Genomic DNA, 25,839 nt, shown 5'->3' on the forward strand with positions numbered 1-25,839 from the left:
AAATAATGTTTAGAGTCTAGTTCAGTAGAAGTTGTCTGCAAACTATTATATGCTTATATTATTATTTATCCCTGCAAGTTATTTATGTAGTATCATTTTTAGGATTATTTATGTCTGATATGTAGTACTCAGCTTTGCTGATTACGTGCTTGTTTGTGTGTGATCATGGCTTTGCCTATTGATCCTGTGATGATCCTTCTGGTGAGCAGAGTCAATATTGCATTGACATTACAGGTTCGCAGATGCATCTCATTGGGAATCTGGAATGGAGAGACTATTTATATATCTAGCGTAGTTAAGTTGTTTTCGTAGGAACATGTTATTTCAGATATTTGTTTATTTAAGTTGGTGTGTTTTATTTTCAGACATTTGTCATTTATTTAATAAGTTTTAATAAAGTTGGTTTTTAGTAAATTGTTTTCCACTGCAAAATTCTGAGTAAGCCGATACGTTATCACACGGGCGATAATTGGGTAATTCTCTAAGGTTTTTTTATAAAAGTATTTTCTAGAAAAGAGAGAATTATCGGGGTGTTACAATACATCATTCTAGTTGCTTGGGAGCCACCTCCCATCAACTCCTTCAAACTTAATTTTGATGGTTCCATCAGAAATTCCTTAGCTTCAACATGTAATACCACTCGCAATCACTTCGAAGACCTCATCCATGATCACGCCTTCAACCTTGAGCATTATCATTGAAGCTTTTGCTTTACATTTTAAGGGTTACTCCTTATTACGCATCATGACATTAAAAACATTGTCATTCAAGGAGATAACCATATGGTCATAAGGTAGTCAAAGATATTTGGACTCCTCCATAACAGATAGCTAATATCACGAAGCTTCTACCAAACAAGTTCGATAGTTAGCAACTCACACACATCTTCACAGAAGCAAATTGAGTGGTCGATCAGATAGCTAATGTTGCTCATTTAGTTAACTCTTCCTTCATAGTTGCACCTTGTACTATCTATTTACTTTCCTATATTCTCGTAAACGCAGATGAAGAGTTCTTATCAAGTGGAGCATCTCCGAATATTATTATTTTAAAAAAATTCAAACCAATTACACATGAGTCGAGATTGGCTTAGTTTATTTGGCGGATATTCCACTTAATAACCTCAAGATTAGGGGGTTTGGAATTCGAATATCATCAAATGAGGGACATCTAGAAAAGAATTTCTTTATCATTCCCCGTCCTTCTCAGTACTTGGGCCACTAAGTCGTGCCAGTTGCTATGACAGCATAGAGTTATTCTTCTTAATAAATATAAAAAAAAATATACAGATTGAATCGTAAAAGACGAGGCAAGAGCTACACTACTGTATTCAATCATACATTCATCCACCGTTAAATTCACAAAAAATCGAATTTCAAAAAAAAAAAAAAAAAAAAAAATTCAGAAGAAATCGAATCAAAGTGGAGCAGCAAACTTGGCGCCTTTCAAAGTTTCAATTAAAATAGCTGGTGAGCCAAAGAAGAAGAACAACTCTCTCCAATTTTGCAATTTGCAATTTGCAATCTGCAAAAATACTCTGAGTTTAAACCCTAAAATCAGTACAATATCACAGCAACAACAAAAGTAAGAGAAGAGAAAGAGAGAAAATGATGCTGAGAACACCACCTCCGAAGAAACCAAGACCCGATTCCCCCGGCCGCCTTGTTATCTACGAGGATCCTCCGTCGTCGTCGTCGTTGCCACAATCTTCTCCTCACCCCTCCGATCATCTTCTTTGCACTTACCAATGTCGTCAAATGGTACATTTTTCCTCTTTCTTTTCTTATACTACTTCCTCCGTGATTTTCATATACTAACACTTGTCATTCTATATATACATGGACAAAAAGGAAGTTGATAATAGTTTGAATTAGAAACATGCTTTTTGTTTTCCAAGTTTTGGTGTATGTAAATTCTAGATAATATTGTTTCCTAAGTTTTTCATGGCAGTATGAGAAATGCGTGTTTAATAAAGGGATATTTTTCTTTTTGATTGTAACTGTTGAATATGGGCTTATACTTTTGATACTGTAATAATCATATCAATATCATTGTGTCATCTTGCAGGTGAAAGCAGACCTTTTGGACAATTATGCTAGTATGGAGAACTCAGTTACTGAATATCAGTCCAAATTAGAGACATTGAACGAGAACCTTCTGAAAGCAGGTAGTTCATCTAAACAAATGACTAACGTTGTTTAAGTTTGTAGCAGACAGCAGTGCCGTGTTTCCCCTTTCCCACGCTTAATATGTGTGAGTCCATGTATTGGTCACTTTATATAAGAGGAGCTTCACTTCACATTAAAATTGGTGTTTTCCCTCTAAATTCCTTTTTATTATTAATCCAGGGAGATCTTTTTCAGCTGTTTGTATGCTTGCTTATGAAATTGATGTTAGCAGCTAACAGTGGAGACGAAGTTGATAAAAGGGCCTTTCATTGTATTTCAGAATCTGACGGGAAGAGATACCGAGATCAATTTCTTTATGCTGAGCAGGAGCTTGCTGCTGCCAGAGGACGTGAGGAGGCACTGCAGGGAAAGATCTTGAAGGAGGTCAAGGAATATCAAGAGCAACTGAAGAAACAAATGCAACTATGCAATGAACTTGAGGTGACTAATGGTTTGGTTTTTGGGTTTGAGTTCTAATTCTAATGTGTGTATTCTTTAAATTTACTTTCTTAAGATGATTTAATCTATACGCTACAAAAACTTTTTGCGTTGTAGTCTTATTTGGTTTTGGGGTTCGTGCATCAGGGTAAGCTCAAAAAGGAAGAAAGCCTGCGCAAGAGTTCAGAATCATCTGCGGCTGCTGCTGAAGAGAAAGCGAATCTTCTAGAGCAGAAACTAAAGCAGCTTTCAGACAGCACAGAGAGGGAAAAGAAGAATCTAAAAGATGAACTCAAGCATTTGAAAGGAGATTCAAAGCTTTCAATTTCTAGGTTAAGGGCTGATGTGCGTAGAAGTAGTTAATTAATTTTATTCCTACAAAATTCATATTGTATATTTGTCCGTTTCTTCCTAATTTATTTTGTTTATTTAATTGCAGCTTGAAAGAGCACAATGCCAAGCTTGTAATGCTGAAAAGGAGTCTGAACTATTAAAGGAGAAGGTTGAAGACATAAGCAAACAGCTCGATAAGGTTGTAGCTTTTCTTTATATATCTAATTCTCCATGTCATGCCATAAATGTCATTCTAGCTCTGAAAGGGCACAAATTTTATTGCCGGGTTGCTTTTTTTTTTTGTTATTATGGTGGTGCTTTGATCGGAGAGGAGGGATAGGCTTTTTTGTGATCTAGAATTTCCAGTGGCTTCTACACAAATCAGGTAGTGTTCTCAGTTAGGCACGTTCTCAAGGGTTATACTGCATCATGTCCTTTCTAAATCTGAAGCGTTGAAAGGGCACAAATTTTATTGCCGGGTTGCTTTTTTTTTGTTATTATGGTGGTGCTTTGATCGGAGAGGAGTGATAGGCTTTTTTGTGATCTAGAATTTCCAGTGGCTTCTACACAAATCAGGTAGTGTTCTCAGTTAGGCACGTTCTCAAGGGTTATACTGCATCATGTCCTTTCTAAATCTGAAGCGTTGAAAGGGCACACATTTTATTGCCGGGTTGCTTTTTTTTTGTTATTATGGTGGTGCTTTGATCGGAGAGGAGTGATAGGCTTTTTTGTGATCTAGAATTTCCAGTGGCTTCTACAAATCAGGTAGTGCTCTCAGTTAGGCACGTTCTCAAGGGTTATACTGCATCATGTCCTTTCTAAATCTGAAGCGTGGTTGGAGCTCTATTTTTGTCTCTCTCTCTCTGCCAAAATTTGGTGGATATACGGCCCCACTTTGTAAATTCCAATCATCTTATCATAGAATTTCTTTTTTTTATCCATAAACTAAAGAAAACATTTTACAGACTTCTGAAAGTCCAATAACCATTATTCTCTTTCTTAACTTGGTTGAGGTTCAACAAAAGGTGAAGTTTATGTACAAACTGTTGCTATGAAACACTTAATTTGTAGATCATTTACAGAAATCAGGATCAAAGTGTTGAAATCAGGATTGTTTCTCTCTTTTTTTTTTTTTTTTTGGGGGGGGGGGTGTGTGTGTGGAGGGGTTATTTCTTACTATTTCTTATTAAAGATTAGAACTTGACAGTTGACAGTAAATTGGCTGTCTTAGAAAATAGTTATACCACTTGTCAATATATTGTTTTTGAAAAAATATTGAGATTATGCCTGATTTTTTCCTTTCTATGTATTTTCTCCCATGGTGTAAGTTTTCTATGTTATCGATTATTTTGTTTTAATGATTTTCACAGCAGTATCAATGGTGACGAGGCTCTTTTTTCTCTTCTTAGCTTTGTGCTTATACTATGTTGTGTGCTTTGCAGTGTTTGTATGAGAAGAATGAAATGGAAAAGGAAGTAACAGGTCTTGTGTGTCCAAAAGGGGATAATGCCCCTTCTCAGAATGATGTCTTAGTGAAGCATTTGCAGGAGGAGCTGAAGAACTATGTAAGTGTAGTTCATTTTTGCTTTTATGGTGTGTATAGGATGTCAAAAACCTGTGATTTTCTTGGAACAGAAGAATTTGGGCCTTGGGTAGGGGTGGGAAGGGGCAGCACCTGTGGGGTAGACGAGGCCGTTGGTTGATGTGCTACCTAAATTTACTCATTAAGACTTAGCTCATCCTTGTGCTTTATTTAGAAAAGAAGTTAATTTTATATGCATCAACAACCTTTCAGGAACAAGGAGTTTAAGAGTTCTTAGGCCTTTTGTCACTCTTGCTATAATTAAATGGTTATTCATTTTCCTTACAGTGAAAGATTGACTAGAGATGACCTTCAAAGTTGCCTTTTTGGTTGTTTTGCATTTTGAGTTGATGAGTGTCATTCTGTCATGGCTATCAGGTCTGTCAGTCTTAGTAAAGGAATTAGTGGGTAAGGAGAAATAATATTGGAACAGCTAATTGGTAATTTTGATGGGACTTTTTTACGAGTAATACCTTTGAATAATCAAGTAAGTGGAGCTCTCTAATTAAATTTCGTATTTCCCGCAGGAAGTCCACCCTTTGTGTAATTTCTTTTTTCTTCACCAGTCACCAGTGAAATTCTTTTTTATTTAAGACAACAGCTAATGGCTGGAGGTCTTACAGGATGTTGTGGTGTTTGACTGTTTGTACTTGTAGCATCTTTCTGGTTTGTGCAACTGAGTTCTTTAGTTTCATATGATGCCCAATGTGATTGCACGCTTTCTTGTATTTTTTTCTTTTTTTGTCTTTTTAAAAGTTTTATAAGGACATGATCTTGTTCCACATACTTTGTTTTTCTCACTTTTTCTGCACTATTTTTTTTTCTTATCTGAATTGATGGGGAATCGTTTAAGATGGTTTGGACATGTAAGACAGAGACCAAGTGATGCCCCGGTTAGAAGGAGGCTGGAAGGGTGGCAAAGTGATAGGGTTGTAAGGGGTAGGAGAAGACCTAAGGAAACTTGGATGAAGGTGATTGAGAATGATACGAGTCTACTCGAGATTGAGGAAAATATGTCGTTGGATAGGGCAAAGTGGAGGGCAAGAATATATGTTGATGACTTGACTTGATTTTATACATCTTCCCTTTTGACCCCTCTTAGTATACTTCTTGCATTTTACAGACCTTTTTCATTGATCATTTGTTACATATTCCCTTTCTTAAGGTTTTCTCTAACCTTTTCATTTGTTTTCCCTTAAAAGCTGTTTTTTCTCTCTTCTATATGATATTTTCAAATGTACTTATTTTATTTATCTATCCTCACATTTTTGTTTTTAACTTTTCTTACTTCTCCTACCCCTTTTGTCATATTAATTTCACTTTCTCCCTCTTCCTTGTTTATTCTTTTTAATGTCCCGCTCTTTTCTTGTTTCATTGGTCACGGTGACGATTTCATTAACAGGGGGAAAAGTAACCGTAACTTTTCTAAACAGAGTAATGTTTTTGAATTGTGATGTCACTCAAGTTTAACTTTACACTTAAAGCAAGAGAATTTAGTAATTCTGTCGGCTACAATTTCTGTCTTGGTTGTATTGGTTTTGGACAAGTTCTCTCGTGGAGGATAGAAAGTTGAGGCTTTAGGCAATGATCCTATTGCTCGCTTTTTCTGTGCTTACTTATGCCTGGTTTGTGTTAACATGTTTGCGATGATTCTCATGAGATCTTTTATTTCTTGGTTCTTTCCATGTTAAGGAGTCTGAAGTGCGTGAGGCAAGAAAGTTGAAATCATCTCATGAGAACATCGAGCTGTTGAAAGAGAAGTTCATCGAAGAAAAAGGGCGCCGGGAAAGGGTTGAAGCTGAGCTTGTTAAGTTACAAGAGATCCAGCTATGTATGAAAGTACTGGAGGATGAGTTGTCTTCTTGGAAGAAAGTCACAAAAGACATTCCTGGTGTTGAATCTTCTGATGATATTCCCCTGAAGTTTGTTGCTATGCAGAAGTATGTGCTTTAATTTTCTTAACAATTTGGCTTTTCTATCTGCTTGTTGGCTACAGAATTAATGGAGTCAGAAGCATGCATTCATATAAGCCATAGTACACATTTTTTGAATAGAAAACAAGGTCTTTTCCTGCTAAGTGGGAGAAAGTTCTCATTAATGCATTAATCATTATTCAATGTTCACTAGTGAAGGAAAACCCACGTTCGTGTTCGGAGTGCAAACTAATATGCTTGGAAAATAAGAAACTTGCTACGTTCAAATCCTGTAGAGAATATGAAGCTTAGAACATTTGATAGTTGTCATTTTGATAATTTACTATGCTTTGAGTAAGGATAAATAGTGGACTATACATAAAACACCTATGAACTTTAGGGTTACCAGAGAAAACTTAGTGATGTTTGCATGATGGATGGCCTGTCTAGGCAATGAAGATTCTTTGTTTACCTATTTGATTTGCTTGTAATATAGTCTTGAAGTGATGCGTCTTTGGTTTCAGATTGGGAAGTATATGAGTGGGTTACCTTTTATAACGCAATGTTATATTAGGATCTGACGATTTTGATGATATGCAAGAGGATACAACAAAAATAACAAAGCCTTAGTCCCAAAATGATTCGTGGTCGACTACACTCCCAAAATGATTCGGGATCGACTACACACTGTTGTAAGGATTCGTCTAGATGACAAATGGAACAAGAAAATTAAATGAATAAGCTAAAGAGAGTGAACAAAGAAAAAGGAGAAACTAAGGGAAGTAAGTCGGGAGAAAACATAAGGAACAAGAAATGAAGGGTGCAAAGTGAAAACCGAAATGTGAGGATATAAAATGAAATTTGAGAACGTCTTATAAAAGAGGGCTGAAAAGAGATGTCAAGAGAACAAACTCTTTCCGAAGAAAAACAGTCACAAGGTTTGGGAGAACCTTAAGAAAGAGTATTGATAAAGGATGCTCAAGGGAGAAAAAGTTTGCAAAACAATAGGAGTGAAGTAAAAGGAATCAAAAGGTATAACATATAGAGTCAAATTCATTCCATCAGCAGAGATTATCTCCCTCCACTTTGTCTCATTCAATGCCATATGTTCCTCAATCCCGGCTAGACTCATATCTATTTCAATACCCTCATCCAACTTTTCTTACACATTCCCCTATCTCTCACAATCCCATCATTATGCCACTCTTCAACTCTCCTAATCGGTGCATCACCCTGTTTCCGTCTTTTATGTCCAGATTATCTTAGGCGATTTTCCTTCACATATATACGTGCATCCAACGTAGCATATGCAAGATAAATGTAGCAATATTTCGTGGCCCAAAATTACGTGCCATAAGACAATGCAGGCCAAGTTACCGTGCGCTAGAAATTTCCCTTCAATCTTTGGGGCATGCCAAGATCACATAGACATTCCTTGGCGTTCTTCCACTTCAATCAACCTGCTTTGATTCTGTGAGCCGCTTGTCTATCCAATTCTCCAGCCTTTTGAAATTTGATAATATATCCTAGATACTGAAAGAACTGTCAACCTTGGACAATTCTCCCATCTAATATGATATGCAAGAGGATGCTACTTGTAAAATGTAAGTCAGGTCTGGCCACTGGATTTGTGAAGTTTCTGGAGTGTATTGTTTCTTTGTTACTAATGATAAGTAAAGAAATGCTATTATGAAATTCATGTTACCCTACATCTAACAAGGGACTGATGCACTCTCAAGTAAAGGATTTACCATAGCTGTTTTAGGCACCAGCAACAATTCGTGAAAATGGGCCTCTTATTGATCTGTCCACTTGTGCTAATCACTATGCTACATTTTCTATTGCTGTCATGCTTACTGTTTTTTATTTACAATACAGGGAAGTGATTGACAGCATGGCAAAGCTGGGAGAGGCAAATGCACGCTTGAAACAACTAGAGGTAGCCCTTGAGAGTGCTGTGCTTGATAAGAAAAATGCAGAATCAGAAACAGCATTAGCCAAGGAGAAGGAACAATCCTTGAAATTAGAAATCAAGGAACTCGAAGCAAAAGTAGGTATAAGTATTACTGCAATTGTTTTTGGCTTTTCCCCTTAAAATTACATTAATTCCCATACTAATGTAGAATAGATGTAGACTGTTATAGTTGCTTGGCTGTTCAGATGATTAGACACTGCATTTTTATGGGAGTTTGACATATTTCTGTTAGCCTATTTTTGAGGTTGGAATTTGGCTAGGTTGATTGGTCTATTCATGTAGAGCTGCAGGTGTTCTAAAATATGAAAGATAATTTCAAGCAAGATTATGGGTTATAGTCTTATAGCTCCTATTTAGAATTAGATACATATATGATATAGTATCTGGTGAATGTACTTTGAATATTGTTGTTTTTTGTGCAGCTTGTGTTCTAAGCAGTTTGTGTTCTCTGCCATTGCATTTAAAAAGTAAAAGAGATAGTAAGTGTAACTAGAGCTGACTTTAGAAGTTACTGCAGACAGTAGTATGAATAATCAAAATTCAAAGCTATCAAAGCATGATCATAAAGGTAGAGTTATTAACTATGATTATCATTAGATAAAATCAAATTCAGTTGTATGCAGCTTTCTTCGGGGTCTTTTGATGTTATTTATGTGTCAAAAATCTACAAAATGCAGTGGTGCTAGAGAACTGCCAATTGAAGATTGTGGTATTCTTCTGAGATAATTTTTAGAACTGAATAAAAAACGTTCCACCAGATTCTAGACGTGATGAGGAAACAATTTGATTTTGCTTGAGGTTGTTGCTCACTAGCTTCACTTTTCTGGAGTTGAGACTCATAAATGCACTGTTGTTTTCAGCTATTGAGGGCACAATAAGGCTAAATAAAGAATGGGAAGTTCTACTTATTTCTGTAAGGGAAATAATATGTATCAAAAAACAAAGTGCAATGTAGATGGGATATCCTTGTTAATATTCTGTATTCCCAGATTAGTCAATCAACATTATCCTTCTTCAACTCTAAGTTCTGTCCAGATTTTCAGTTCTTAACCTACGTTGCTCGGACTCTTCATTTCACCTTAAGTACCCGTGTCGGGTCCTCGACACTCGGACATGGGTGGGACACTTGCTCACCAACTTCACATTTGTGCTTGGTTTAGTTTTATCATTTGTTTTCGCCGGTTTCGTTTTTTCGTGTTATGTAGCCTTCTGTCTCTCATCACTTTTTCATTTTCTTTTAAAATAATATAGCTATCATCGGTTATTGAAGAAAGAGATCAATTAAAAACTGCTTCTAATGATTCAAACCAGCAGACAAATGCAGAACCCAATAATGAAGCTGTCAGAAGAACCTTAATTCAGGTTGTTTCAGTTTCCTCATTTGTTTCTTTCTACTTAATACTTACATTGTTCTATAATGATTAGATATGTTGTATTGTAAACTGTAGGGGCTTGAATCATCTCTTGTCCAGAAAGACTGTTACATCAAGGAATTGGAAAGCAATCTCAGTGAACAGAAGGCTGCCAATGATCGGCATCATAATGAAATGAGAATGTTGAATGAGAAGCTAAATACTGAAGCAAGAAGAATAAAGTCCCTGGAGAGAGAGGGGGACCGGCTTCGTTCTGAGATTGCTTTATTGGAGTCTAAAGTATGTATGCTATATTAAGAAAAATATGCCTTCTCTATCCTCAGGGAAATCAATCAAGTTCATTTTTGAGAATACTAATGGGTGTCTTATCTCTGGATGATGTTATTGGGAGGAGCCCCTTTCCAAGCATGATCTTCTGTGCTCTATAAAATGAGAAAGTGTCAATGGATGAAAAGAATCATTAAATGTAGAGGAGTGGTATAAGAAAAGAAAGAAATGAAATAAGCTAATGAATTGCATCCATCATAGAGGAACTCATGTAAACGGGGAACTTTTGCTGTGTTTGGCGCTTAGCCTACCCGTTGTAACATATTTGTTTTTATAACAATGAAAAAATAATTAGAAGTTATTAAAGGGTGTAGTAATGAGTAATCGCATGCTTTCTATTTTTAAGACCTTTTTATTCAAAAATATCAAATCATTTTAGATGAACTATTTATATCTTAAAACCAATTATAATTATTTATGAGTTAAAATAAACCACTTGTGCAGATTCAATACTAAGAAATTTTGCTCTGGATATCAAATCCTTATATTGGTTAGTTATAATAGTGAAAAGTTGTACAATTCTTTGTGCAGAAGATGGTCTGAAGAGGCCTTATATTCTGTAGTCATCTGAATACATTTTGTAGATCATGTTCTCGTGAAAGTCATTGGCTAGTGTGCTGTCTGCCAAGTGCTATTCAGTAATCACTGCTGTCAATTTTGAGTGTGTAAAATTTTGAACCTTTCTTCACTGCATATATCTTCTGGAAACAGTTGGCTGTCCCAGAATGTTTCTCAACTCTAGCTTCCTCTTTGGGACTTCTTAGTGTTAATTTTTTTTTTCTTTTCTGCATGGGAGGGGATTATGTCGATGCTTTCAGATTTTATTATCTGACCAGTACTTCCAGGCATTCCGGCTTCCCACTTTATGTGCTTGAAACTGTTGTTCTTAGTAAATTCTAATTTCCTTTCCTTGAGTCAGATTTAGAGGGACCTGGGACAAGAGTTGCATGTCTGAAGAGTCTTGGGTAGGAGCCACCTTTACTATCACTTTGTTGTGTCTTGTCTTACTGTCACTTCATAATGCTCATATTATGGAAGTTTCAATAAAGTGGATGTTCTCTTTGTAGAATTTCCATGTTTTAAAGCAGTCTGTTAGATTGGGGTATGGAGCTTCTTAAGCATGTTTAACTTGCTAGAACCTAGAGGCCTTTCTTTCGTTTATCCCCAAAATGGAGTGTCTTTCTTGGTGCCAATTCTCTTGTAGCTCCTTTTGTAAACACTTGTTGAAATTTTCGCATCCTTCATTCAATTCTATTATAAAAATGTGTTGTGATGAAAAGGCTAAGGCTTTGCATGAATGGCTTGACTGGGAAGGCTCAAGAGTAATATAAAATCTCTAGAGTTAGATGCTAGACATATTTTTCTTCTTAGATCTTTGTCTTGTTATTGATAGTTAGATAGAACATCATTGATTGTTGTGGTGTTGTTTGGCTATGTCCATCTTCTGTTTGAGATTGTGCTGATGAAGAGTGTGTCCACTATCTATATTGAGGATGTGCATATGCTGGTTGAGTCGTCGAGGAAGTACTAAATGGAGGATGTTTCTTTGGTGATCACTAATCAGCATGCTTGGAGAATATGCAGGTTTTGTGGCTAGAAAACAATGATGGAAAATTTGAAGTGTTATATGTTGTGGGTGGTTATGGATAAATTGTTTTCCAGTAGTGGATGGTTATTAGGTGGGGTAGTTGCTAGGTAACATGGCATGCACATTGTTGAGTCTTGAATGCGACTATTTTTCACTTTGTGCATGGGACCACAATCATGATCACGAAAAATGCTGTTCAGTGGCGTTAAGATATTTATAGGCACCACTAACTCGTGCTGATTTGCTTGTATTTTTCTTGGCAAGATCAATACTTAACTAAAATGCTCCTGCAGCACTACGTGGCTCATGCATAGCTTGGTTGACTTTGAAATCTTAACTATTTTTTTCATATGGGCGTTGGAGTTGAGTTTGGGGGAGGGGGGTTCCGGTTATGTATATGCTATGACCTAGATGTGCTCTATTGCCTTTCATTTTTAAGGTAACGTCAAAACATTGTACACACTTTCTTTTGTGATGTGAAGGATCCCCTATGTAACTTCGAATCTTCACCCCAAATTTCATCCAGACACTTTAGATACCTTGAACCACTTATTTGTATAGAAGACAGTCTAAAAGAGAAAATTACGCGATACATACTCAAAATAGGCTTGATGTAGGAACTGGTGCAGAAAGTAGAAACAGTTCAACTTGAAATATGTGTATATGTATATGTAATGTGAAAAGCACACGCAAAAAGGCCTTTTGAATTCAAAACTATGTTTCGCGATACAGTGTCCTGGCACCTGTCTCAAATGTTCGGACAGTGTCGCTGTTTCTGAAAGTATAAGCACGAAGTGTTCGACACTTTTATATGTACTGTTGCCCGATCTGCAACCTGTCCAAGTAACATAGGCTAGCTTACAAGTGGAAACTGGTCTTTTCTTGTCATTGTCTAAAAAATCATTCTTTCAGACCAAAAGCTCAATTATTCTGTTACTGTATGCATGATAAGGTAAGGGTGTTTGAGGATGACCGTTTGAGTTGGTAAGGGATGGGCGGATAAGTGGACATGTTTGCTTTGGACAATTGACAGAACAAGAAGAAACTATGATGTCAAGAACTTGTGCCTGCTTGTACGATGATTGTTTCTTGTGGAAGAATGTTATTGATTCTCCTGTTTTTCTTCTCTGCAGTTAGGACATGGCGATTTTTCGGCTTCTAACACAAAAGTTCTGCGAATGGTGAATGCTTTGGGGGTTGAAAGTGAGGCTAGGGAAACTATAGAAGCCTTACAGTGTGAACTTCAGAAGGCCAATGAGAAACTTAAGGTCGTAGAAGAATTAAAGAAACAGTCAGGTGCGGACTTTTAAGCTGCATCATGATATTTATATTGCTTCATGCCTTTTCATGTGTCACTCAATTTTTGATGTTTTTGGAGTAGACTTTTTTAATTTTTTTTAACCTTATTCCATCTTACCTTCTGTTGTCCTTACAGTTTCTGCATTCACTTTGATTGGTAGCTAAGTTACCTAAGGATATGAATGTTTAAATTTCGAACGCGTTTCATTCTTTCTATCTGAAATATGACGCGAAGAAGAATCAACTATAAATTTGCTATTTGTCATTTAATTTCTGATTTTTTTGGAGTAGACTTATGAATGCATTTCAATCTCTTCTGAAATATGAGGCAAAGAAGAAAATCGATTATATATGTGTATGTCTACCAAACAAGTATGCGCCTTCAGGCCTTTTCTCAATGGTTAGTTAACTTGTCAATCAACTAGTAATGTTATATTGCTTTTAACCTCATGTAGTTTTGCCCTGTTATGACTTGAAATGTGTGAGTTTAGTCTTAACATACCATGCAATACTCTAGTATAATGCCTCTAATTAGGCTTCTGTTACTCGGGATGGAGGTCAGGGTTAGAGGTACAAACAATTTGCAAATCGCCGGACTTCTATTGCACAAAAAGTTAAAACTAATGGAGGCTTTCATTAGATAGTTGATGTAGTCAAGTATAATCACAAGTTAAGGATGGTTTAGCGAGATAGTTGATTTAGTCAATTGCTTTCCAAAGTCGAGAAATCACCATTAGAGACTTTCAAATTTGTTGAAAATGGATTTCTTAAGTCTCCTGCTGCTTTTGGGTTCTTTTTGGATCTTGATCATCCGCAAGAAAATATCTATTGGGATGCTGCAGAAATCACGGTTTCATAGCATTCAGAAGCTTAGTTGAGTTGCAGAATTCACAAAGCCTTTCATTGAGTGTGTTGTTGGCTTGTCGCCCAAGTGTGTGTTTGAGACTAGCTCCTTGGAATAGCTTTAGTTTTTTAAGTTTTGACATAGTGCAGTCTTGCAGAGCACTAGTAGACCCATATTCTGGTGTTTGAATACGAGCTTTGTGGAAAAAGTTTGGTCTGGTTGGTCCATTGGATTTTGAGAGAACCAATGCTTGTGTGGAGCAAGTACGCTTGATTGTTTGCTCAACCTGTTTTCTTAGAAGAAAGAAAGACTATTTGTCAGCTAAGAATTGGCTGGTTTCAGGAATTGACATTCTGCTTATTTTACAGCTGATGCAGGGCAGCTAGTAGACTCATATATTTCAGGTAAAATAGTGCAGTTGAAAGAGCAAATAGCAACACTTGAAAAACGTGAGGAAAGGTCAGATTTGATGACTGACCTGCTAAAGTCATACTTTTTGCCAATATGCCACGTGTATACTCACATTTAAATTAATGTCGCACCAGGTACAAGACTGTATTTGCTGATCGAATTTCAGTGTTCAGGAGGGCATGCTGTGAACTTTTTGGTTATAAGGTAACTTAATTTTAGTCTTATTCTTGTCTCATTATACGTGTAATACTTCCTCCGTTTCTAAATAAGTGCAACATTTGCATAGTGTTTACTATTCACAGTTTAAACTTTAATTAGCTTTGGTGATTTACATTTTAGGAAAAACATAGTCATGTGGGATCTTGTTAGATTCGTCTGAATGTGAATTTTTTTAATATCAACTTTTTATAATTTTTACTTATTGAAAATTGAAGATATTAATGGTTAAAATAATGCATTGGCAAACGTGTAAACAAGAAATGTTGCACTTATTTAGAAACGGAGGAAGTATTTGTTTGCATGTTAAGAAAATTCTGAACTGGTATTTCGACCTCTGAAACTGAAACTATGAAATATCTTGGAGAAATTACACATCTAAATGGCCAATTTCGAAGGATTGTGATGGTATTAGAGGCTGAAGATCTTTCATCTATTAGTGCTATCAATTCAACAATTAATTTGCATTCAAGTGGTTCAAGTCACCATCATTATCCTTGGTGGATAATGTTTGTAATTGCCTAAAGCAATTTCTCTACTTTCATGTTTTGCTTTGTTGAAGCGATGTCTTCTTATCTAGATAGGCCTAATCCTTATATTTATAATATGCTGTATTGACTAATATGCTTGATTGAGAATTTATGTAAGATTCCTGTAAAAGGTTTAATGAAGGCCTAATTATGTCAAATAAACATTGTTGCTTTATTTTGAAATTAAATGTTGAACATGAAGGGATAGATTTATGTCACCACACGCAGAATTGTTCCTTTATACACTCTCAGTTCTTAAGAACTTCCTCGTTTGATTTATACAAGTGCCACAGAGAAAGGAAAAACCTCATAAATTTGAGGAGAGATGTAATAGATTGGACGAACATAGTAATCTGATCTATATCAAATTTGACCCTGATTGAACTCAAGCTGGGAATTGATTTGACCTGACTTAAATTTCATTTCTAACAACTCATTTGCTACCTCTATTCGTAGTTCCATAAACCGTGTCTCCTGGGTGTATTTTGTAGCCTTAGATGTGGTTAAATAAAGTTGTACAGGTTGTGTGCGAAAAGTGAACAAGCATAAAGCAATTTGATATAATCGAATAGGCGTTCAAAACCAGTTAAAGCTTTAAGTACGGAAAGTTTTTGACCTGTAGATCAAAGATGATTAAGTTTCTGTGAAGCGGAGGAAGCAATTTGAGGACATGAAAGCTTGAAATCGGATGTTGACGATGGATCAAAGACATGCACAATCCCGAGCAAGTTCATGGAAACAAAACAATTTTCAAACTTCATAATTTTTTCATCAAGAGTGGAATAGGCAGAAGTTTTGCTGCAATTTGAGGTCAAATAGGAATATATATTCATCTTTGTCCAGGGTGTACTTGTTGTGAAAGGTAATGTGTAGTTCACAAAACAAGGAGTAATTTTTTAAGGCTCTTTTTAGTGGTTGGGTTGGCGATAATGAAATTGAAGAGGGTATCTGTCCTTTCAATGGTATTTACTTTAACCTTATCTAGAGTAGCAACTACCCACTGTAACATTCTCACAACCTTGACTCATTCTCAAAGCCTTGACTCATTCTTCTATGTGCACAGATGCAATTGGGATAACGTTTGTGCAACACATCAGCCTCATAACAGAAAACTAATTACTTACAAGAGGAGGGGTAAGAAGGGTATTCTACCAGGATCTCTCAAATGACAGTTAGTTAATCAGAAGGGCCACTTGGCAGGAGGAGAGAGGACAAGGACAGTTGTGACAGAGGATTATTCCCACTACTACGTGTACTGGGTCTGGGCAATGATTGCTAGGGAAGGGTAGTGGATAGAAGGAGGCGTATAAATAGTAGGAAGGAGAGAGAAGAGGGAATGCAGAAAATTACTTGTCTAGTTTGTAGTGTAAGGGAGAGCCTCACCTCTCGAATGTGAGTCTAGTTGTGTAAAAGTGTTGATCTTTGATCCATTTCAATACAACATATCTTTACCTTTTGCCTAATAACTATTCTGTGTTGAGTATTTGAGCTGGTTTACAGCAGTTGGTATTAGAGCAAGGTGACTATCCATGGCTCCTACACAAATACAGAGGGTGGAACAATTAGAACAGGACTTTGTGGGACTTCATGCCTCCATGAATGAGGTGATGCTGAACCAGCAAACCATGGGAGAGAAGTTATCTGGTGAGATGGCGCAGATGAGCTTACGTTTGGAGGGAAGGATAGATCGAGATCGAGAGAATCACGATCTAGCAATGACGCAGTTGAGGGAGGAACAACTGAGGTTTATGGCAGAAATGAAGGAGTTATTGTCTAACCCTAGAACACCTGGCCAGGATTCGTCAGCCACCTTCAGTGTTCGACAACCCCAAAACTTGCAAACCCACAATAACCCTCCAGCCCAACCGGGTTTTCAACCACCGCCATATCACCACCCCATCCAACCACCCGATCAGCCCACTGTTCAACCACAAAATTTCAACCACCCAAATATTCTGTTTAACCCACCCTTTGTTACCGGTCAACGGGAGGAAAACTTTCTTCAGCCACAACCATATACAACCCATACACCGACACCCACTCATGGAAATTGGAGGTTTAAGAAGTTAGATCTACCCCTTTTTGACGGCGTGAATCCGGACGGATGGATTTTAAGAGCAGAAAGGTATTTCCGTTTTTACCGGCTTGAAGAGGCGGAGAAGGTAGAAGCGGCGGTGGTGGCGTTGGAGGGTGATGCCCTGTTGTGGTTTCAATGGGAGAATGGGAGAAGGGAGATTTCAAGATGGGAGGAGTTCAAAGGGCTGATACTTCGGCAGTTTCGACCAGCCGCGGCCGGAAGCCTCCACGAGCAGTAGCTCGCGCATGAACAGGACGGCAGTGTGGTGGAGTATAGGCGAAGGTTCATTGAACTAATGGCTCCTTTGGAGGGCATACCGGAAGAAATAGCCAAAGGGCAGTTTATAAACAAGTTGAACGGAGATATTCGGGCTGAGGTAAGACTCCTAAACCCATCAACCCTAGACATGGCCATGGACATGGCAGTTAAGGCCGAAGACAAACTAAAATGGGCCGGCCCAAGAAAAATAACCCTAACCCAGAACCGCCCTCCAAATTCCCACCTAACCCATTATACCTACCCTCAACCCACCCCCTCAAGTTACAGGCCCAACACCCAAACTTACAACAAACCCAACACCCAGACTTACAACCCATCTCAAAGTGGATCCAACAGCATTCCCAGATCTACAGCCTCGTCCCAAAACTTTGTTTCCAGAAACTTCCCGACCACGAACCTCACACGAGGCAGTGGCGAGACCCGGAGGTTGAGCGAAAGGGAGATGCAACAAAACGAGAAAAAGGGCTGTGTTTTCGCTGCGATGAGAAGTGGAATGTTGGGCATCGGTGTCGCCGGAGGGAGCTCAATGTGTTAGTGAGCGCGGAGGAGGATGATGAAGAAATGGAGGCAGTGTTAGGGGACACGGAGGTGGAAGAAGTGAGGGAGGGCGACACCACTGAGAACCAGCCGGAAATTTCTCTAAACTCCGTGTTGGGAATCAATACACCCAAAACAATGAAAATGAGGGGGCAGATCAAGGGTCAGGCAGTGGTGGTGATGGTGGACCCGGGGGCCAACCACAATTTTCTATCCAAAGCCACCATTGAGAAGCTGGGCATCCCCATTACCCCCACCAAAGGGTTCGGAGTAACGCTCGGGACCGGGGAAGCCATACACGGCCAAGGTGAGTGCAAGGCAGTGGTATTACAATTGCAAGGAATCGAAATTGTGGAAGATTACTTACCCCTTGAATTGGGGAACTCCGATTTAATCCTGGGTATTCAGTGGCTGGAAAAACTTGGCACCATGACCAACAATTGGAGGACTCAAACACTGAGATTTAATATGGGAAAAGAGGTGGTAACGTTAAAGGGGGAACCCTCACTGGGCAGGACTCTAATCTCACTAAAAAACATGGTGAGGACTCTAGCAAAGGAGGGAGGGGGATATTTGGTGGAACTAAACCGGCTGGAAGGAGGCGGCAGAACACGTCAACCAGAAATTCCTGGGTTCTTACGGCAGGTCATAGAGGAAAACAGAGGGGTGTTTGCAGAATTGAGTGGGCTGCCACCATTTCGGGGCCACGAGCACACCATAACTCTCAAGGAAGGGTGTGATCCGGTGAGCGTTCGCCCATACCGGTATCCTCAAATCCAAAAAAATGAGATTGAGCACCTCATTGAAGACATGCTGAAGGCTGGCCTCATTAGACCATCCAGCAGCCCCTTTTCGAGCCCCGTGCTCTTGGTCAAAAAGAAAGATGGAAGTTGGCGATTTTGCGTAGATTATAGAGCCTTGAACAAATCCACCGTTCCCCACAAATACCCCATTCCCATTATTGATGAGTTACTTGATGAACTGAAAGGAGCAACGGTGTTCACAAAGCTTGATTTGAAATCGGGCTATCACCAAATCCGGATGCGGGAAGGAGATGAGCATAAAACCGCTTTCCGTACTCATCAGGGGCATTATGAGTTCATGGTGATGCCCTTCGGCCTCACCAATGCCCCGGCCACTTTTCAGTCACTTATGAATGATATCTTCAAACCCTATTTGCGCAAGTTCGTGTTGGTTTTCTTTGACGACATCTTGATCTACAGCCCCACCCAAGAAGCCCACAAACATCATCTATACACCGTCCTCCAAACCTTGAACCACCACAAGCTTCTAGCTAACCTCCCAAAGTGTGATTTTAGCAAGGCAGAAATTGCTTATCTTGGCCACACCATATCTGCTACGGGAGTAGCCGTGGATATGGAGAAAATCAGAGCCATGACAGCATGGCCATTACCCCAGAACATTAAGGAGTTGCGCGGGTTCCTCGGCCTCACAGGTTACTATAGGAAGTTCGTGGCAGGCTACGCCAAAATAGCTCACCCTCTCACCCAACTCCTCAAAAAAGACAGCTTCAATTGGTTCCCAGAGGCCACTCTCGCGTTTGATGACCTCAAACGAGCAATGACTACCGTGCCTATATTAGCCCTCCCTGATTTTTCGAAGGTGTTCACTGTGGAAACCGATGCTTGCAGCTACGGACTTGGGGCTGTGTTATCCCAAGAGAATCATCCAATTGCTTATTTCAGTCAGACCTTGGGCCCAAGGGCCAAACTTAAGTCCATATACGAAAAAGAGCTCATGGCAATTGTAATGGCTGTGCTTAAATGGAGACACTATCTGTTGGGGCGGAGATTCGTTATCAAGACGGATCAACAGAGTCTTAAATTCTTGATGGAGCAGCGGGAGATCGGTCCAGAGTACCAACGTTGGGTAAGTAAACTTATGGGCTTTACATTTGATATTAGCTATCGGTCTGGCATAACTAATACAGTAGCTGATGCTTTGTCGAGAAAACTGAATATTGAGGGAGAGTGCAATACTATGAGCACCACTTGCAAGTTTGCGTGGGATCAATGGCTCCCACAGATCAAACAAGATCCGTTTGTGCAGCAAATTACCCGAGATATTCAGGCAGGGAAACCAGTACCTAAGGGGTATACAGTGCACCAGGACCAATTGTTGTACAAGGGCAGGTTAGTAGTGCCTGCAAAATCCCCCCTCATAGCTCTGTTGTTGAGGGAGTACCATGATAGTCCTGCTGGAGGACACTCTGGAGATTTAAAGACTTACCAACGACTTGCCACGGAGTGGTTTTGGCCGGGGATGAGGAGGGCCATATGGAGGTATGTCCAGGCTTGTAGCATCTGTCAACAAAATAAATATTCTTTCCTTAGTCCAGGAGGATTACTCCAGCCATTACCCATACCCGAACAGGTGTGGGAGGAAATCAGCTTAGATTTCGTGGAAGGGCTGCCACCTTCCCAGGGGAAGGACACTGTACTCGTGGTGGTTGATAGACTCACCAAGTACGCGCACTTCATTGGTTTGAAACACCCCTTTACAGCCCCGACAGTGGCAGAGCTTTTCTCAAAAGAGATTATTCGGTTGCATGGCACTCCCACAAGCATTGTCTCAGACAGAGACAAGGTCTTTCTCAGCTTATTTTGGAAAGAAATTTTCAAGTTACAGGGGACATCTCTTCATTACAGTACGGCTTACCACCCTCAGTCGGATGGACAAACTGAGGTGGTAAACAAATGTCTAGAGTCTTATCTGCGTTGCTTCATCAATGGCAAACCACGGGCTTGGCACAAGTGGCTCCATTGGGCTGAATATTGGTACAATACCAGCATTCATTCAGCAACATCTTGCACACCTTTCAAGGCTCTTTATGGGAGAGACCCACCCCAGATCACTAAGTATAACAGAGGCCAAACTCCGGTGTCGACGGTGGAGGAGCAACTCATTGAGAGAGATGCAATCCTGGATGATCTCAAGGCTTACCTACTGAAATCACAGCATAAGATGAAGCTATATGAGGATGGAAAAAAGCGGGATGTGAACTTCGAAGTGGATGACATGGTGTATCTTAAACTCCAGCCATACCGACAGAATTCTCTGGCCAAACGCACTAACGATAAGTTGGCAGCACGTTACTATGGGCCTTTTCAAATTCTGCAGAAGGTGGGCAAGGTAGCCTACAAACTTCAATTGCCTGAAGAGAGTCGAATACATCCGGTATTCCACATATCTCAACTGAAGCTAGCTATTGGTACTAACACAGCCCATCCCAGCATATCTCCTCAACTGTCACCTGACTTGGTGATGGAAACTGAGCCAGAGGAGTTGCTAGGCATCAGGTCACGAACCACCACAGCCTCCCACCCCTCTGAAGTGCTGATTAAATGGAAGCATCTGCCATCCTATGAAGCTACTTGGGAAGACTTTGTAGCCATGGCAAACAGATTTCCTAGCTTTCACCTTGAGGACAAGGTGGCTCTTTGGGGGCCGGGTAATGCAACACATCAGCCTCATAACAGAAAACTAATTACTTACAAGAGGAGGGGTAAGAAGGGTATTATACCAGGATCTCTCAAATGACAGTTAGTTAATCAGAAGGGCCACTTGGCAGGAGGAGAGAGGACAAGGACAGTTGTGACAGAGGATTATTCCCACTACTACGTGTACTGGGTCTGGGCAATGATTGCTAGGGAAGGGTAGTGGATAGAAGGAGGCGTATAAATAGTAGGAAGGAGAGAGAAGAGGGAATGCAGAAAATTACTTGTCTAGTTTGTAGTGTAATGGGAGAGCCTCACCTCTCGAATGTGAGTCTAGTTGTGTAAAAGTGTTGATCTTTGATCCATTTCAATACAACATATCTTTACCTTTTGCCTAATAACTATTCTGTGTTGAGTATTTGAGCTGGTTTACAGCAGTTTGTGACCTTGATTGGGCAGGATCAACGAGACTTCTGAATTAGTGAATAAGAAACATGAGAAGTTCAAGGTTAATGGATACTTGGATATCATCTGTAGGTGTACCATGAAGGTTTTGTGATTGGTGTCATGGAAGATGTTGGTCTTTACGAACCACCATTCACGGAATAAAGTACTCGGCATATCATCATGCGGGACTGTAAAACCGGTGCTCGCGGGAGGCAACCCGTCCTCTTTTATTTGGTTTTATCCCAGATTTCTTCTGTTTTTATTATTTTTTTGCCTAATTAAGCTAATATCGTCTTCAGTATGTTATGCGTAAACATTGAGCATTAGAGCATGAGCACAGAAGGTACCCACAATTTCATGATTTAGGTATTGCCATGGATCTCGCTCTTAGGTGGATTAATAAGAAAGGCTGGGATTATCAAGATTTAATGGGCCCAAACCCAACCCAAATCACTACCGCCCAGCTAGAATCTAGATCCCATTCCACTCCTGTCTTTAATCTTCCTTGTAATTCGAGCTCTATTCCTTTTCTCTATTTGAGCGCCTTAATTGACATGCCACCTATTCCTTCCTGCATTCACTGCTTCCTTGTAGATTGACCATTGGGAAACATTCGCTGGGACCACTGACAAAGAATTGCAGCAAAAGTGGGGATGGATTTTGGTTGAGTTGAATGTTATGGAAGGGCATGGAGCCCAAAATGTATCTCTGACTTCTTACAAACTGCCTCCAGCCAATTTGAGCGCCATCTTTCAAGCTCACCACAGTTTGTATTTTATGCTAGCTAGCCTGCTTCTCCCAAGGTACCATGAGCATCCAGTTTTATTCAAGGAGGGCGTTGATCCTGTCACTAGATCTAGAGATTCAGACAAATGAGATTGAGACCCTCGTGACTAACATATTGCAAGCTGGCTTTATCGGGGTGTTCAGTAGCCCATTCTCTAGCCCAATTTTATTAGTGAAAAAGAAATATGAATCCCGGAGATTTTGTGAAGAAGTGCAAAAAGGAAAAACATAACTCGTTTATCCAAGAAATATTTTGTAGGTTTTGCATTAAGGTTTGTTTTCATGCACATTCTTGTTCAGATTTTCATCGAGCATAATCATTCTTCTTTGAGTTCTGCATATATTTACTCATAAGTGATCTGCCAGATTGTAATGGATGATCAACAACGTCCAAATGGGATTCCTATAACCCGCTTTACACTACAATCTATCTATGCGCAAAGTGATGATGAGAAGCTAGAGTTCGAATATGAGTCCGGCAACACAAACATTTTGGTAAGGCACAGTATTTTCTGGGCTTTAATAGCTCTATAACATGAAGATTGCTGTGTGAATTATTCATGCAGCCAATGCATACTGGAGCATCTGGATTGTTATGCTTCTTAAATTCTTCGTTGATGCAATTGTTGGTCTGAACTCAAAACTGTGTATGGTGACTTGACATAATATACTTTCTTAATCTTCTATGCTTTTCTGTACACCATATGACGTCCTTTTATTGGATTGGTCAGTGATCATGGTCAGCAAAATTATAGGTTATTCTTACATAATATGCTTTTCTGCCCACTCATGGATCAAATTAACTCTCAAGTTTAAGGTAACACTTCTTAGTCTAGGGCTGTGCAGTATCATATATTGGATCCAATATGCAAACTTGGATCAGCAGAAAATGGTCCGAATCTTATAAAGCCGGATGCCTGGAATTTCGGATTGGGTATTAGAATCTGATGCTGCTTGATGTTTCTGATCCAAAATTCCTATGCCATTTATAGTTTTATTACTTTGCCAACATTGACTCAAAAAAAAAAAAGAAAAAAAATTTGAAAAGAGAAAAAACACACTGGCTCATTGTAAATACTCAAGTGTGTTCATTGTAGTTTTGTAGTCCTAAACTCCCAAGTCCTAACCCATATTAAGTTACATAAACATCCTAAAACAACTTGGAACGTGTTCAACAAATGAATCATTTGTCCTTAATGAAATTTATGCTAAAAGAGATTCAAATAACACTATTTAACACTTGTACCATGTTATGCCCACCATCCTAAGAGTAAATGTAAAACATTGAACTTCTAACTTCTAACAAAGTAGTAAAATGATGAAACAATGAAATTTATGGCACAACTCTTTTGTAAGCCAAGTGACACAGCATAGAGATTTGTTTCTTAGGTTGAAGAACTTGATGTTTCTTTATGTAAACTTTCCATGCTTGCCACCCAGCCACCCTCATTGCAAGAACTTGAAATTTGATTAGTAGTTGCTCTTTTCTGAGATGTGATTGAGCATAGAGTCAGAAGGGAAGTAAGCTGTTCAAGTTAACATAGATCACTTTTCTCTCATCAAATTGTCACTGATACAATTCCTGTTACTTTGGCAATATAAAAAGTATATGAAGCGCAATGAAAGTTGGATATAGTGCATTCAGAAATGCTCATAACTAACAAACGTACATGAAGTGAAGCCCTTGTGATATGTAGTAAAGACCTGCTTAAAAAGAATAAAAAATGTTTAATTCTGCTGTTTTACTGTATTATGTAAGACTTTGATCTTCATAAATTGCGAACTCTTCTCTCTATCACAAAGTCTGTTTCAAGCTCATGCTAGTGTGCTACACAAAACTGTAATGCTTGGATCTTGCAGGTAAATAATTATGCAAAGCAGTCTGACATATCACAACAGGTTGGTGATGTGAATCTCATGTTAAGTTTGAGGCAGTTTTAGGTTTTCTTGTCATCATTTTTCCCTTAGTTTTGAGACAGGATTTGCTCATTTTGTAGGTCGAGATTTTTATTCGTAAGCTGAACTCGATTCCAGCTTTTACAGCCAACTTGACTGTAGAATCTTTCAATAGGCGCACCCTTTCCTAATGTAAGTTATTTCTCTAATTATTATACTGTTGTCAAATGTGAGTTATTTCTCAATCTATTATACTGTTGTCTGTTATAAGCTCATCATATTTTCTTTTCTGTCTCTCTTTTATATCTTCTCTCAGAAAAGATTATTGCAGTCATGGACAGTAAGATTCTAGATCTTTATAGTTGCTATTGTATTGCGGAGTTCTGCAGCTACTATTGGTCGATAAGGTCAGACGTCCAACTTTGGACAAAGGAGCAGGATCACACATCCGAGCTATTTGCAGCAGTTTGTTGAGCAATTCTGTACAATTTCAAATATGTTTTGTATTGCTCCTGCTAGGTAATCTTATGTAAAGGAGGAGATGTTGCATGTATTCGACAGATATGGTAGTTATACCATTATGCCCCCAAGACTTGTGCAGCAGATGGGAAAATCGCCTGCTGTAATTGTTGCTACTTACCTTTGTCAGTCTTAAGCTTACTGATCGGCTTGAGGCCTATTAATGGCCTCAGGTGGTCCAAATCTGTAACCTGTTGCCACAATGTACTCTGTAGGTTTTTTATTGGATAAATAGGAGATATATTCATCAAGGAAAAAAATAATAGAGAAGCACATGTCTAAACTAAAATTTGGTCTCATGGTCTCCTACTCAAAGTTGTTTCTGGAGGTGCCGAGAATTAAAAAGGAGATCAATTTTCTCTGTACTTTCTCTCCCCCATATTTATGTCTAATTTAAAGAACTAACGGGGTAAATTATGGCAGCCAGCCAATGTTAATGTCATACCATAGATCTTCTATACCTCCCTGAACAGATTCTCAAACTGAAAAGACTTTCTTTGAGGAAGATAGTGGTCACCCCTCAAAGAAAAAAAGGAACATAGTGGTCACGCAACGCAATAATTAGTATTGTCGAACATGATTCGTCATTCGTTATCTTTGACTAGGGGTCAAAGTTCGGTGTACGGTTTGAATTAGGGCCTAATCCAATATGATCCGAATAAAATTTGAATTTTAATTTTTCGATTCGAATCCAAACCAATTAGAGTTTGAATCCGATACAATCCAATCCGAATTTTGTACTATAGTTTGGATTCGAGCCGAAAATCCGATTTTTTAAAACTTAGTTTTTCGATGAAATAAATTAAGCACAACAACAACCTAGTAGATTTAGGAAATGAGGAA

General features: G+C 38.8%; 1 protein-coding gene across 5 annotated transcripts; it reads left to right on the forward strand.

The window, feature by feature from the left end:
- Window positions 1-1,273: 1,273 nt before the first annotated feature.
- On the forward strand, window positions 1,274-24,669 carry LOC104897020 (mitotic spindle checkpoint protein MAD1). 5 transcript variants are annotated; one of them, XM_048647647.2, is made up of 16 exons: window positions 1,283-1,760; window positions 2,068-2,167; window positions 2,449-2,609; window positions 2,754-2,951; window positions 3,046-3,138; window positions 4,382-4,504; window positions 6,214-6,461; window positions 8,313-8,484; window positions 9,661-9,771; window positions 9,858-10,061; window positions 12,831-12,993; window positions 14,209-14,299; window positions 14,386-14,455; window positions 22,948-23,076; window positions 24,442-24,480; window positions 24,579-24,669. In XM_048647647.2, the coding sequence occupies exons 1-16, from the start codon at window positions 1,608-1,610 to the stop codon at window positions 24,666-24,668; spliced, it is 2,145 nt and encodes a 714-aa protein (XP_048503604.1). In that variant the 5' UTR covers window positions 1,283-1,607; the 3' UTR covers window position 24,669. The 5 variants fall into 5 exon arrangements, 2 of the variants coding, with proteins under 2 accessions (XP_010682134.2, XP_048503604.1); XR_002040280.3 differs by lacking the exons at window positions 24,442-24,480; window positions 24,579-24,669 and adding an exon at window positions 22,390-22,853 and having other exon boundaries at window positions 1,274-1,760; window positions 22,948-23,065; XR_008969924.1 differs by lacking the exons at window positions 22,948-23,076; window positions 24,442-24,480; window positions 24,579-24,669 and adding an exon at window positions 13,990-14,103 and having other exon boundaries at window positions 1,276-1,760; window positions 14,386-14,428.
- Window positions 24,670-25,839: the final 1,170 nt, after the last annotated feature.

This window comes from Beta vulgaris, chromosome 6, assembly GCF_026745355.1.
Source record: "Beta vulgaris subsp. vulgaris cultivar EL10 chromosome 6, EL10.2, whole genome shotgun sequence".
Lineage (NCBI taxonomy): Eukaryota > Viridiplantae > Streptophyta > Magnoliopsida > Caryophyllales > Amaranthaceae > Beta > Beta vulgaris.

What these genes read in the sequence shown, in the direction of transcription:
- LOC104897020 (XM_048647647.2), top strand. Translation starts at nt 1,608, where the DNA reads ATGATGCTGAGAACACCACCTCCGAAGAAACCAAGACCCGATTCCCCC. An exon ending in TCAGAAGAACCTTAATTCAG is followed by an intron (nt 9,772 to 9,857) that starts GTTGTTTCAGTT and finishes TGTAAACTGTAG; the next exon opens with GGGCTTGAATCATCTCTTGT. An exon ending in TTGCTTTATTGGAGTCTAAA is followed by an intron (nt 10,062 to 12,830) that starts GTATGTATGCTA and finishes TCTTCTCTGCAG; the next exon opens with TTAGGACATGGCGATTTTTC.